We start from the raw sequence: 14,052 nt of genomic DNA, 5'->3' as shown, positions 1-14,052 counted from the left end.
TAAAAATGAGACATATTTTATGGTCGAGCCTGAAACTTGCTGCCTTTGAGAGTAGTTGTGATCATCAGCAGGATCTCTACGAGATGATTGTTCCCTCCTGAGGCGGAATTTATCCAATGCAGAACGCAACCGTTGCAACGGTCGATCGAACAGTCGCGGGCGGCAACACTTTTGCTTTTTTATGCCACGGTTCTAAGAAAAAAATAATTGTTTTGTTTCAACAGTTGAAAGAAGAGCATGAGAGGAGTTGTTTTTCGAATTTGTTCGGCAACGTTATCTTATTTAAAGCATTTAAACAAATGGACATATTGGGCCTATATTTTTGTGAAATTTAATGGTAGGTAATGTGTAAGAATAAGTTCAAATAAGCACTGGTTTAGTCTCGCCAACCAATAGCATCACTATTTCAAGAAAATCTGCAAATGTAGTGTAGTTTACATAGAAGGAACCGACAAAATTGCTGTCAATTTCAGCTTATTTCGAATTTCTGAGCGTCTCTGAACGTCTGAGAACATTAAAGTAGAAAAAAGAACCAGATCTTCAGATAATTTGATTCTTTTTGTGGAATAAAAATCAGTTGAACTACTTGTTCTTCTATGGCGATCGTGATAAAACAACTGTGTATATGGGCGCACAACGGCTTCGTTCTGAACCTTTTTTTTTACATATATTTATCCAAAATCATAACGGACATCAATGTCATAGTAACTTTCAGATATCTTATGTTTTATATTTTTTAAAAGTCTTATTTTGGGAAAGATTTCGTGTCAAGCGTTTAAAGAGCACTACACTATCCAGTGGACTCTTCTTCATATTTGGCGACCGTCAACTATTGGTATAACGAGTGGCAATGTACTCGCACGTTGGATTTTGGTAAGTCGCTCAAGCAAACGCGATACGTTTGTAATCGCAATTACGAATTTCGTGATTTATTCAAAATATGATTTCAATTTCATTAACATTCTCCTTACGATTTTAAGCCTGATTTTATCAAATTGGTAAATAAAATATATATCAATATTTAGGAAATGTAGGATTACAAGTTAACTTTGACCAATTATGTGAGTCGGGCGTGCTTTGAATTCGGTCGGGAAACCGACAAAAATGAAAAAAAAATCAAAATGTCAAAATTTCTACCACTTTTTACCAACACCAGTGAACTTGCTCTGAGTAGGGATGAGGGCTTTGGATTCGACGATTCAGCAAAAAAAAGGAGTCACCAAAGCTTAATGTCCCGATTAGATAATTATACCAATAATGAAGATTCGACATTTTCTTTTAACAATTTGAAAAATCCTCACTTTGAAAATTTATTGCTAGATACTTTATATTTCTTCTAGATAAAGGGTGATACGGTCAAAATTTGGTCAATATCAACTTGACGTATTTCTTTCAATTCTGCATTTAAAAAACCTGAACACCCCTCATTTTGAAGGTATGTGTGTAGAATGTTGATCCTATTTTGATTTTGTAATTCACTCTTCAGTTGTCAAAATGCTGTCCAAAGGAAGAAGAGCAGCGTATCAAAATTTTGCTCGCGCATCGCGAAAATCCGGAAAATCTGAGCTACTCGCACGCAAAACTAGCAAAATCGCTAAAAGTTGCCAAATCAACCGTAACAAATGTTATTAAAGTGTTTGGGGAACGTTTGTCGACAGCCAGGAAGTATGGATCGGGGGGAAATCGAAAACCGGAAGCCGCTGAGACGACAAAGAGAGTTGCCGGTAGTTTCAAGCAAAACCCTAACCTCTCTCTCCGAGATGCCGCAAATAATCTGGGTGTATCGTCTACAACCGTGCATCGAGCCAAAAAACGAGCCGGACTATCGACTTACAAGAAGGTAGTGACTCCAAATCGACGGCCAAAGCGCGTTCCCGGAGGATGTACACGACGATGCTGACGAATTTGACTGCGTGGTAATGGACGACGAAACCTACGTCAAAGCCGACTACAAGTAGCTTCCAGGACAGGAGTTTTATACAGCAAAAGAAAGGGGAAAGGTAGCAGATATTTTCAAGCACATGAAACTGTCAAAGTTTGCGAAGAAATATCTGGTTTGGCAAGCTATCTGTACCTGTGGCTATTGGGCTATTGTCAAGCGGAACCTAAAGAAGACCAAAAAACTGCTAAGGACGAGCAGCAGTACAAGGCAAACTTGCTTTCTGCGGCAAAGAAGGTGGACAAGGTGGCTGTACAAAATCTGATGGCAAGGGTTAAGCGTAAGGCCTGGCAATTCGGATTTGGAAAAGCGGAAGCCTTACTGAATATTTTTCCTGAATTTTATACTAATTAAACTTGAAAAAGAAATTTAATTTGATTTTTTCAACAAACGATTTCACCGATTTACACGCGTTTTCCCTTGACCAAATTTTGGCCGTATCACCCTTTAACATATGACCCACCAATGGTTAATGTTTAAATTTAAATTCAATAAACATCGTTTAATTTAACTTCATTTTGAAGAGGATGTATTCAACTTTTGAAAATTTTAAAAATACATAGGGGAGATAAGGGCATAACGAGCACCCAGGGCATAATAAGCACTACTCTTTTCTACAAAAGTACATATTTTCTTAAATAAATTTTCATGAGGATTTGTTTCGTATTTCCTATAGCATTGATTTTTCACAAAAACAGGAATCTCCTTATCATCTTTACAGAGATATTTGAAAAAAATCAGCTAGGTTCTCAAGTAACGAAAATATTATAATTTTGTGCATCACGAAATAAGCTCTTATGATCTTAAAATCACCTTGATCTATAATGTACGCACTGCAACATGATGTACACATTGTTTCTCAATTTTAACCATCATAAAATTTTTGATTTTTAGCTTTTATCAATTTTAAAACACGTTTTTACTTAAATTTGTTGACTCGGGGCATATAGAGCACCATTGATCGAGGTACGATAAGCATTTTCTGCCGTAGAATCTAGTAGCGAATTAAAATTAATTTTTAGAGCCACAACTTGACTAGTTTACATCCGACGATTTAGCCTATTGGTAAGGTGTCGGAAAGGTAATCAAAAGACTAGAGTTCGATTTACAGTTCATGATAATTTTTTTTTTATTGTTACATGATAAGGCTAGTACCATCATTCGAAAAAAAAACCAGAAACATAATGTATGAGCGTGTGTGAATTGTTTGTATTCTACAAACAGACCTAGATTATTTTGTTTTTGCTTTGATTGACGAATCTACGACTCACCTGACTTCATCGAGTTGAATTCGCTGCTAGATTCCTCGGCATAAAACGCTCATCGTGTCCTGATAAATGGTGCTTATACTGCCTCAGGGGGGGTTCTCATTATGCCCCTACAGTGGCTGGTTTCCAGCTTTTGACAAACTTTTTTTAAAATGCATTTTTTAATGTTTTCGTCTAGGTTTTCAAGTTTCAGCCCGTTAGGAAATAGGCTTTTCAAGTGTCTGAACACGAAACAATAATGTAACCTCCATATTATAGCTATTTTCTATGGTTAAATAAGCGTTTCTCTTAAAGTGGCCATTATGCCCTTATCTCCCCTAATCAAAAGAAAATGACAGACGTTGAACAGAGCATATTCTCCGCAAAAAACTTTAAACAGCTTTATGCTGTGAACATCTTTAATTGCTCTCATTTTTCATTTTTCTTATACTTTTTCATTTTTGGAATAAGAAACCATTTGAATAATAATTTATTGAAAATTACCAAAATTTTTAATTCTACTCCTTATTATCAAACCAGAGTTATTGTAGCATATTTGAACAATCGGGTCATTTTTTCCATCAAGAAAAAAAATGAATTGTTCTCTATAGCAACATTATGATTACACACAGAAAAGTTCAAGTAGGCTGAAATGACTACACTGAAAATGAAATTTTAAAATAATTTTCTGCGTGTTTTGAAACATTCGGGAAATTTCTTTTAGAGCAATTTCACTGGTGTTGGGAAAAAGTGGTAAAAATTTCGACACTTGTAGAACATTTTGAAAATTTTACCATGCAAAAATGTTTTCAAGATCTTTGGGCTTTGTATTTTTTTACAGCACTGTTTCTATTTCAGCCGAATGTGATAAAAATCGAGCTATTTTTGCATCACAGCATGCGAGAATAGAACACGTGTTGTAAAAAAAAATAAAGGCCGAACGGAATTGAGGATCTTGAAAATGTTTTTGCATAGTAACGTTTTCAATATGTGCCACAAGTGTCAAAATTTCTACCACTTTTTCCCAACATCAGTGAACTTGCTCTTAGACAAGACACGAATCTGAGGTTGATAAAAACGGTGTCCAGTGTTGAGGCTTACGTAGGCTTACTTATGCCGTTTTCGTTTTTCTCCACTAGTGCGGGGCAAAACTTTTTCTGAATAAACAAACAGAATCGTTACCCGGGACGATGCAAATATATGGTTGCTATACTCACCCTTATGTTTACCCCCAACACTGACAACTTTTACGGGGTGCAACCGCCTGCTTGAGGTTCAAATCTCGGGCAAAACTAGTGGACTTCTGAATAAATAAACGAACATAATAACAGCAGTTAGGGCAAAACTCGTGGGTAACTAGGTTGCCACTGCCAATAAACGAAAACACTACTAGTCGACATTTTTTTAAAGCAAGTTTACTGGTGTTTCGAAAAAGTGGTAGAAATTTTGACACTTGTAGCAAATATTGAAAACTTCACCATGCAAAAACATTTTCAAGGTCTTCAATTCTGTTTGGCGTTCAGTTTTTTTTACAACACGTGTTCTATTTTCGCATGCTGTGATGCAAAAATAGTTCGATTTCTATCACATACGACTGAAATAGAAAAAGTGCTGTAAAAAAATACAACGCCAAAAAATTTTGAAAACATTTTTCCGTGGTAAAATTTTTAAAATGTGCTACAAGTGTCAAAATTTCTACAACTTTTTCCCAACACGATTGAACTTGCCCTTTAAAGTTGGAAATTTGACTTCAAACCATAACAGCCGGGTGTTTGCTACCGTGAGTGGGTTCGCCCCTCTAAAATCACCATGGGCTTCGTATACCAGATGTGCCTCTTGGTTTCACCCTATGATAGTACATCAAGGGGTAGACTATGCTCATGCACTTATACATCTCACCCTTTTCCTGTTTCCTCTTTCTCATTTTTGGTCTTTCTCCTTTATCTTCTTTTTTTAATCCTTTTTCCCCTTCTTCTTTTTCCTTTTTATCCTTTTCCTCTTTCGCTAACTTGAGACTGGTACAGTCGACAGGCTGTAAGCTTTCAAAAGGTGGTTTTGGTTCTCAGGTTTTCAGATGTCAGGATTGAAAAATTTACTCAATATTTGTAAAAATTATTTAAAAGTAAATCGATTTTTTTCGTTTAAACATAGGTACACATATCGTCCTCAGAAGAAAATGCCCATTCAAACAATAAAAAAGTTATTTAAAAAACTTTATACGAATACTGGATTTGAGGATGAACTAAAAAGTATAGTAATATTAACTTGTCAAACATGTAAAATGATTTTATGTTACGCAAGATTTATATTACAGATGCATATCACATTTTTGGTACGCGTTGGGTTTGATTTTTTTGCTATATTTCTTTCAGAAATGTAGTTTCTCAATTAGAAAAAAATGGCAACAATTCAAGCTTATTTTCGAATAGTATCATGTATTCAGTCTTGCAGTCGTACAATATCGATTGGGAAGATTTATTTAAAGCAGCAACTCAGGTTGATTCCTTTTATTTAAGAGCCATTGCATGATTCTGAAAAAAAAAAACAAACAGATTAGAACGAATATTCAATCTATTTATTACAGCTTTCACAGGAGTATTTTATCCCGAAACCTGGCCAAAACATCAAAATTTAAAAAAAAAATCACAATTTTTTTGGATTTTTGGTTCTCAGATAGTTGTTGAATATTATTATTGTCAAGTTTTGACCTTGAATGATCTAGAAATGAAAATAAGCGAGAAATAATTATTAAGGTCTTTCTCTTAAGTTTGATGAACAACAACTAAAATCGGTCATTTTGAATGAAATAATTTTACGGTGGTCCATAAAGTTTCTGGGATATGAAAATTATTTTCTAACTGTTATAAGATAGAGGTCTACATTGTTCTACAATATTGTAGAACCTAATAATTCATGAAACTTTGCCTAAGACATCAAACATCTATCTCTTGAAATAAAAGTTTTATGGCAATTTGTATTCATAAGTTTAAGGTGGTCCTACAAAAAACAGTTTTTTCGTTATATCTTTTCAGGGTGATATTTTTTCAAAAATATTTGATGGGATTTTTTTTTAATAATCATCATGCGAATCTTTTGTGGAAAACGGATTACTAAAATTGTTTTGTTTTGAAGGAAATCTATGTTGAAAAAATTACTCTTTTTGAGCTACGATTACTCCAAATGAAGCAAGTCGAAAATTTTAAAAGTTTTATTACAGTTCATATTGCGGTCTTCACTATATAAAGTCTGCTTCATTTAATATTGGAACAAATTTTTTTGCTCATTGTGGCGCTCCTAGTGGACGGATTTGGAAACTTTTTTCACCCACGTGTCGGTAAATTCATTACCTTTCACCATGTATTTATGTCATAACACCAAACGATAGCATTTTGTAAACAACCGCCATGGAAGCCGAACGGAGAGATCAAATTGTGCACAGTTTTCTTGAAAATCCATTGTTGTCGGCATCGAAGCTAGCTAAACAGCTTAAAATGCCCAGAAATACCGTATGGCGTGTTATCAAGCAGTACAAGGAAACATTGACGACGGCTCGGAAGCCGCATTCGAAGCGTCGGAGTGGAACTGTCGACCGGAAACTGCGTGGGAAAGTCATCAAGGCCGTCAAGAGGAATCCCAATCTTTCAGACCGCGATTTGGCCAATAAGTTCCAGGCCGCTCACAGTACGGTGCGACGAATTCGTCTCCGGGAAGGAATAAGGTCATTCCGAGCCAGCAAACAGCCAAATCGGACGCTGAAGCAGAACAATGTGGCCAGAATCCGTGCTCAAAAGCTGTACGACCAAGTGCTGACCAAGTTCGACGGATGTATTCTGATGGACGATGAGACCTACGTGAAGGCGGACTTTGGGCAAATCCCAGGTCAAAAATTTTATTTGGCGACGGCTCGGGGGGATGTACCTGCAAAATTTAAGTTCGTGTTTGCGGATAAATTCGCCCGCAAGTACATGATTTGGCAGGGGATATGCAGTTGTGGACAGAAAACCAAAGTCTTTCTCACTGACAAGACAATGACATCAGAAGTCTACAAAAAAGAGTGCCTACAGAAACGGATTCTGCCGTTTATTCGTGCCCACGACCGTCCAGTAATGTTTTGGCCGGACCTCGCAAGCTGCCATTACAGCAAAACGGTTATGGAATGGTACGCAACGAACGGGGTCAGCGTAATACCGAAGGACCTCAACCCCCCAAACTACCCCCAGTTCCGGCCGATAGAGAAATACTGGGCAATCACGAAGCGGAGGCTTAAGGCAAAGGGAAAATTTGTTAGGAACATGACTCAAATAAAGAAATCGGTGGACGAAAAGGGTGTGCGCCGCCTAATGTGCCGTATTACGGGAAAAGTACGAGAATTTCTTCGAAACAGCAATGAATAATTTTTTTAATTTTTTTTATGAAAGAGTAAAGAAAATGCTACATTTGTATGAAAAACAAATTATGAATTCGTTAATAAATGACTGAACTACACGCAATTGTTTGCGTTCCAATATTAAATGAAGCAGACTTTAAAAAACTGGAGTTAAGTTTTTTTGTTTAAAGCGTTTAATCTCTAGCAAAATAGATAGAGTTTTTATCCGTGTTCTTCAAAAACTCAGAATCCAGTAGTTTCATTCATGTTTCATGTCAAAATTTGACATGAAGTGGTTTTTCGAGTAAACAATTGTTCCAGTGAAGTTTTTAATTCCTCTCATCTAGGAACACAATGCATAATAATCGGAAAAAACGATTAAATTCATTTTAATTCAATCTATTGACAAATGGTTATCATCAAGTTTTGTGCATATATAAACATTTGCATTTAAGGATAATTTGTAGTACACAAAAGCCTCAAAAGTATCACATTTAGAACATATTTTTCATATCTCAGAAACTGTATGAATCACTCTTAAATTATTACATTCAAAATGACCGCATTTAGTTGTGGTTAAAGATATTCTAAGACGTTAAATGCATCAATTTTAAGCGAAAGTCGCAAATAATTGTTTTCCGCTGAATTTCATTTCTGGACCACTGTGCATCGGTTTAGTGAGTTCGTGATCACATAACTCGAAACAGAAATATATTGAAATTAACAATTTTTTCTTCCAAAATTTGGCGCAAACACATGCAAGTGCAGGCTGTTACTCGTACAATAATTTGACTATAAACAAAATTTCTTCTACAAAATCTTAAGTTGTTATATGACCAATGAATTAAGGCTGAGATTACAATTATTGGTAAACACTTGTAATAGAAGAGCGTTACAAAACAGTTTACAATTTTTAGGTTTAGACTTGAAAATAGTAGAGTGATACCTTTTGTTTAAAAATGTCTTCAAGATAACCGTGTTATTCGAGTAAATTTTAACTAAAAAATTAAACTTTAATTGTTAAATTTTCTTATGACCTTCCACTACACTTATTTTTCAAAACAATGATTCTTGGATTTTTAAAGTTTAAGCTGTTAGAGGAAAACTAATCGCATATTTTAAATCAGAGCTCAGAAAATCAGTATGGGAGAGTGGGGAATCATGGGCCACATTTTTTCGTTGTTCCATAACTTCTTTATTATAAAAGATAAAATGAAAATAAAAAATGGTATGGTTTTCTACATTTTCAAGGTATCATGAGGTATTTTTTTTTTATTTTAATAAGTTATTTTTCCCAAATTCTGACTGTTTAAAAAAAGCCAGATTTTATGGATTTTGAAAAATGGTGGGGAATCGTGGGCCACCAAATCCAAGTTGACCTAATAACATGCAAAGTTTATGAGTTGACCCAAAACTGTGATTTCCTAATTCATTTCGTTATTTAAAAGCAATTTCAGATGGTGAAATAAAAAAGAGAGCTGTGTATGATCGCATAAATTCCAAAACCTGGCTCGTGAACGTTTTGGCAAAATTTCTTATATAGGATGGACAAAATATTTTTCATTTGGCATAAGAAAACTTTACAGATAGGTAAAAGGAATTTTAAGTTCTGAATGTGTATAAAAACATAAAAATATAGGTGGTTCAAGATGAGTGGCCCACGATTCCCCACAAGCTATGATTTGCAAGTTGGTTGCAAATTGGTGTGACTTATTGGTGTTTCATCAAAAATTCCTTTTCCATGTGAAAGATCATGACAAAACTAAGATCATAAGCGTATGAGCATATTTTTGTTATGCACTTTAGGTTCCCCATCGATGAAATTAGCGGGTGTTTTTTTAATTATGTAAGTAAATTTTTCTAACTTTTCATAGCTTGATAAATAAAACAAGCATATGAGGCGTATTCCAGTCAACAACATATAGGAATATATGCTCACGCAAAGCGACGACGATGACAGTTGGTTTGAGATTTTTAGCTCACCACACATCTGAGATAATAAAAGTGTCCCACGTTTCCCCATGGCCCACGATACCCCACTCTCCCCTACATAAGCTAAGCTTGCCAGATTCCCCGTTTTTATCCGTGTTTGCCCTGATATTTTATGCAAAATTTCGAGAAAGTCCTGTCCGGCCCGGTTGCCCGGATATCGTGAAAAAAGTCCGGATATGGTCCGGATTTTTTCACAATTTTCACAAAGTAACCAAAAAAAAAATCAAAGTTTTTGAATAAGTTTCAGCAAAATCGATTAACAATATGGAAATTTTCAACGGTTGTTTCAAATAATTTCGCTGATTTACTTTTATAAACCTTTAAATATTTAAGTGTTTCAAAATGTTTCGGAAGTCTGCAATTACATTAATAAAATATTAATTTAATTTTCTTTTGCATTTTTCTTTGTTTTCATATAAAATAACACCTAAATTTTGCCCGGGACTCGGTAGGCTGTGACCGTCGATGACGGAAGTGCTTTTTTCTGCCGAAAAATTTTCAAGGTCTCTCGAACCCTAATTTTTGAAGTTTAGTTGTGGATAACAATATTGATTGAAGAACTGAAAAGTGCGAATAATGACGAGTCAACGATAAAATTAGAATTACCTACAATGAAATGCAAGCAGGATTGATACCAGACGTCTAAAGGATCCATACCATTCTACAACTTAACGAAGCTAAGTATAATTTTGATAAGTCTTTTAATAATTTCTTATTTACAGCACGGGGATATGCCAGATGACTACTGTATAAAAATATTTCTTTACCTTTTACGCCCCCAGAACTGCATTTATAAAGATTTTAGTTTCAAAGGTTTTATTCAGTATTCCCAAATAGTTACTTGTTTACTGCGTTCTTTGAATAATCGTTATTTTGAGAAAATTATAGAAAATCATTGGAAAAGTTTATATTTCGAACAACTGAGTATTAGATTAGGTATTAGATATTTTTGTAAGAAGCTATACAATCTTATAAACAAATTTTATCAAAAAGTACTGAATTATATCAAATTCTCAAGATATCAAAAGGTTATTACTTTTCTAACCTAAAGTAAAAGAATGAGATGCAAAAAAGTATGTAAATTTAAACCTCTGATAATTTTGAGTATGACCACTTCAGAAGTACAAAAGTTTCAGTAGAGAGCTCGGGAGATTAAGAGAAGAAATTCCGTGCGACTTCATTACCTGTCAGGGTGATTTCCTTGTTACACTACCTTTTCTCCAAACACTCGGTGTGGAGATTTCTGGATAGATGGCATTTAGCCGAATTTTAAATTTTACAATTGCTTTATTCTAAATGAGGCATATGTTAGTTACACGTCAACGAACTAAAAACAGCGAATTTAATTAGTCATGAAAAAATCAAGCACTTATTTATTTTAAAAAAACATATATCATTGCATTATTTCTTATTAGTTTCAGATTTGTGCCATTCACATTCTTTTTGGATTTTTTCATAAAATAAAATCCTTATAATAAACACTAGAAGCATAGGGAAATAGGTTTCGAAAATAAGATGTTTACACTTGTCAAAAGTGTTTCTCGATCATATCCCTTTTCCCCAAATCCGCACCAAAATTGTTTTGCTAGGATGCAGAGGTGACCTCGGTCCTAAAGCATAAGTTTGTTTTCTTTCATCCTTTTCTCTTATTTTCCTCTCTATCAATTGACTACTAGGACGTGGCCGGCGCCGTTATTGATGTATAAAGAGAGAGCATCAGTTTTGTTTATTGAGAATATGCTGTCAATCCCAGACACGATTCTTTTGACCTCTGGACAAAAATGATGGCCTCGGTCAATCACGGAGTAGCAACCATTGGCGATGTGGAATTCGTTCTACTTAGCCACGCCTGCGGTTATGGAATCCGAAATGTTTAACCATTAATGATGACGGAATAAAGTCGAACACAAAAGTAGAAAATCAGTTTCAGTAATAGTTTAAAGTGGCATTTCGAGTTCAATGACTAAAGGTGGATGTGAGTAGTCCATCAAGCTAAGCTAAGCTAAGCTAAAATAACACCTAAATTTTGCCCGGTTTTTGCCCGGTTTTTGGATTTGAAAAATTGAAATCCATGCCTGGATTTTGCCAGGTTTTTTTGAAAAAATGCCCGGAATTGCTAGGCCCGGAAGGGAGTGGAAAAAATTCTGGCAACCTTAATATAAGCCAATTTTACAGAAATTGAAAGTTCTAAAATAAAAAAAATCTAAATAAAATTGGAAGAATAACAGAAAATACGTCGTGTTTAGTCCTTTTATGAATGAATAAACCAGTATTTGTGTTTCCATAAATATTTAAACAAAACTTGAACTATTTTATAATAAAAACTTTCTTTAAAAATTGCACAATTTCGAATCAATACAATATCAGATCTCCTTAAAATTTTGGGAAAGAACCGCTTTGAGCTGACGCCTCTTTTCAAAGCCGTTTCCTAAGAAATGAACCTTAATCCTGTCTAATATTAGAGCATATACTTACATCAACAATACAGCGGCCACTCCAAAGATTCCCGCAGCCAAAAAGTGAAACAGTCCGGGCCCATTGGTAAGAGTTGCTTCGTAGAACGCACTAAACATGGGCTCTGATATCAAAGGCATCAAGCCAACTAACGACAACAGAACTGCATAGAACTTAGCAATATCACTTGAGGGCAGCAGATAAGCACCAACTGATAGCAACGCAACAACTTCCACTCCTTTGAGCGAAGTCAGTCCAGAGGCCAGATACAGGTGCCATCCCTCGACGGCCAACCCCTGGATGGTGGCACAGACGATACAATTGATGATTGAAACTAGCGCTATCAGGGTGTCGGGCCAATCAAGCACCTGTGGGAAAGTATCGATTGTTTCAGTTGTTAAACTAAACTCTTTTTAATTAAAAAAATACCCTTTTCAGGAAACAAATTCCAACCACGTTAGCAAAAATCAGCAAAAGCGAATCCATCTGCTGAAAGTGTAGAAACAACTTCCGGCTCCATTCAAATCTTCGATGGGCTGAAGCGTAGGCAACGATTCCACTTCCTCCGGCAAGTTTTACGGTCGCAGCACAACAGATCACCAAGCCCAGAATGATCCACAAGTATCGGGAACGTTTGCGCCTCACCGATTGTACAATATCTCTTACCAATCCGACGGAGAACAAGTTCGACAAACTGGCGCCAAGTTCATTGTCAGCATTGGGGATCATGCTATCTTCGACAAATAGTGCAATGTAGGTCAACCCCAGGATGATGCAGATCGTTGCAAGAATGAAGATCGTCGTAGGACTGGTCCATTGCAGGATGAATTCACTCGAATAGGTCCCGAGTAAGGCTCCCGCTAGCATGGAGGCCCTCATAAGACCCATTTTGATGGTTCTGTTTTCATCGTTCGTAACATCGGTCACGAAGGCAAATACCGTGGCGCCCAAAACGGCTGCTCCTCCAGGTATAGAAAAAGGGATGTAAGTGAGAACGTAGTACCACGGATCCACTCTCACGAACATGGACAGAAAATTGAGTCCAGTCATGGACACATACGTTAGCAGTAATCCTAGAACAACAATCGGTTCACATTAGTTGTTTGTTTTTATTTTTTTTGCACGTTAGATTTCTCACCACAACCCGCTATCAGGACCATTGGCTTCCGTCCGTGACGATCCGACCAAGCCCCGAGAAGCAACGCTCCAAATGCCGGGATCAGCGTCCTGATAAAGATTATCGCCAAAGTCACACTTGCAGCGGCCGGTTGAATGTGTGCCTCGATTTCCTGCACCCCAGGTGAGCTAGCATCTTTCCCCACCAGCAAACAGTCACTGCTCTCGTATCCCTGCACCCGGCACGTCTGGTAGATTATCTGATGCGTCAGTTCAATTTCTGCGTCGGAAAAAAAAGACCGAACAAAAACCAATTACCAATTTAAAGTTCCTTTTGAATAACACGAATCTCGTGACTTCCGATTAGCGACTGCGTTTGCGTACCCGATAAGCCAATGGCGACGAAAAACAGGAACATAGCCGGTTCGAAGCTCACGTGTCGCCGGGATCGTTCCCGCCAGCGCGTCGAACGGCTTAGCCGGAGCCCCTCGTTTGCCAGCTGGTCTTCATCGCCACTGGAGTACATGCTGCCGGAATTGAAGACGGTCGTCGTTTCGTTCATCTCGGTTAAACGGTCACTTAAGAACTGAGACAAGACCAGTAGAAAGGATCCCTCGGTTTGCATTCAACCGAGATTGTTATTTTGCGAGGGAGAACCGCGCGGCCAGTTATCGGAAGGTTATCATTGTTGCAGCTGTCTGTTTATTGTGAGGGATGGAACTGGACCATAGATGGTAATATGGCCATCAGTAGGAATTCGGGTTTAAAATGAATACTACTCGTATCAATGTTCTTATTCAGAAATAGGATTCTTGTGAAAAAAATACGATAATAACACTGAGTAACAAAAAAAGATTTTTTGAAAATAGTCCAGGGTTTTCCAACTGAATTAGACTAAAATATTGACGCCCTGAGTCCGAAAATGACCATGGTTTTGT

The 14,052-nt window shown here is 36.5% G+C and overlaps 1 protein-coding gene across 1 annotated transcript; it reads right to left on the bottom strand.

Annotated features, from left to right (window-relative positions):
• Positions 1 to 5,601: 5,601 nt before the first annotated feature.
• Positions 5,602 to 13,743, bottom strand: LOC129756497 (proton-coupled folate transporter-like). The gene is made up of 5 exons (XM_055753398.1): positions 13,499 to 13,743; positions 13,137 to 13,394; positions 12,428 to 13,071; positions 12,020 to 12,366; positions 5,602 to 5,717 (listed from the first exon to the last, which is right to left on the bottom strand). Exons 1-5 carry the CDS (start codon positions 13,737 to 13,739, stop codon positions 5,666 to 5,668), a joined length of 1,542 nt encoding a protein of 513 aa, XP_055609373.1. The 5' UTR covers positions 13,740 to 13,743; the 3' UTR covers positions 5,602 to 5,665.
• Positions 13,744 to 14,052: the final 309 nt, after the last annotated feature.

The sequence above is a fragment of the Uranotaenia lowii genome, chromosome 3 (assembly GCF_029784155.1).
Source record: "Uranotaenia lowii strain MFRU-FL chromosome 3, ASM2978415v1, whole genome shotgun sequence".
Lineage (NCBI taxonomy): Eukaryota > Metazoa > Arthropoda > Insecta > Diptera > Culicidae > Uranotaenia > Uranotaenia lowii.
The sequence above is the reverse complement of the archived record's forward strand: the minus strand, read 5'-3'. Positions and strand labels throughout refer to the sequence as shown.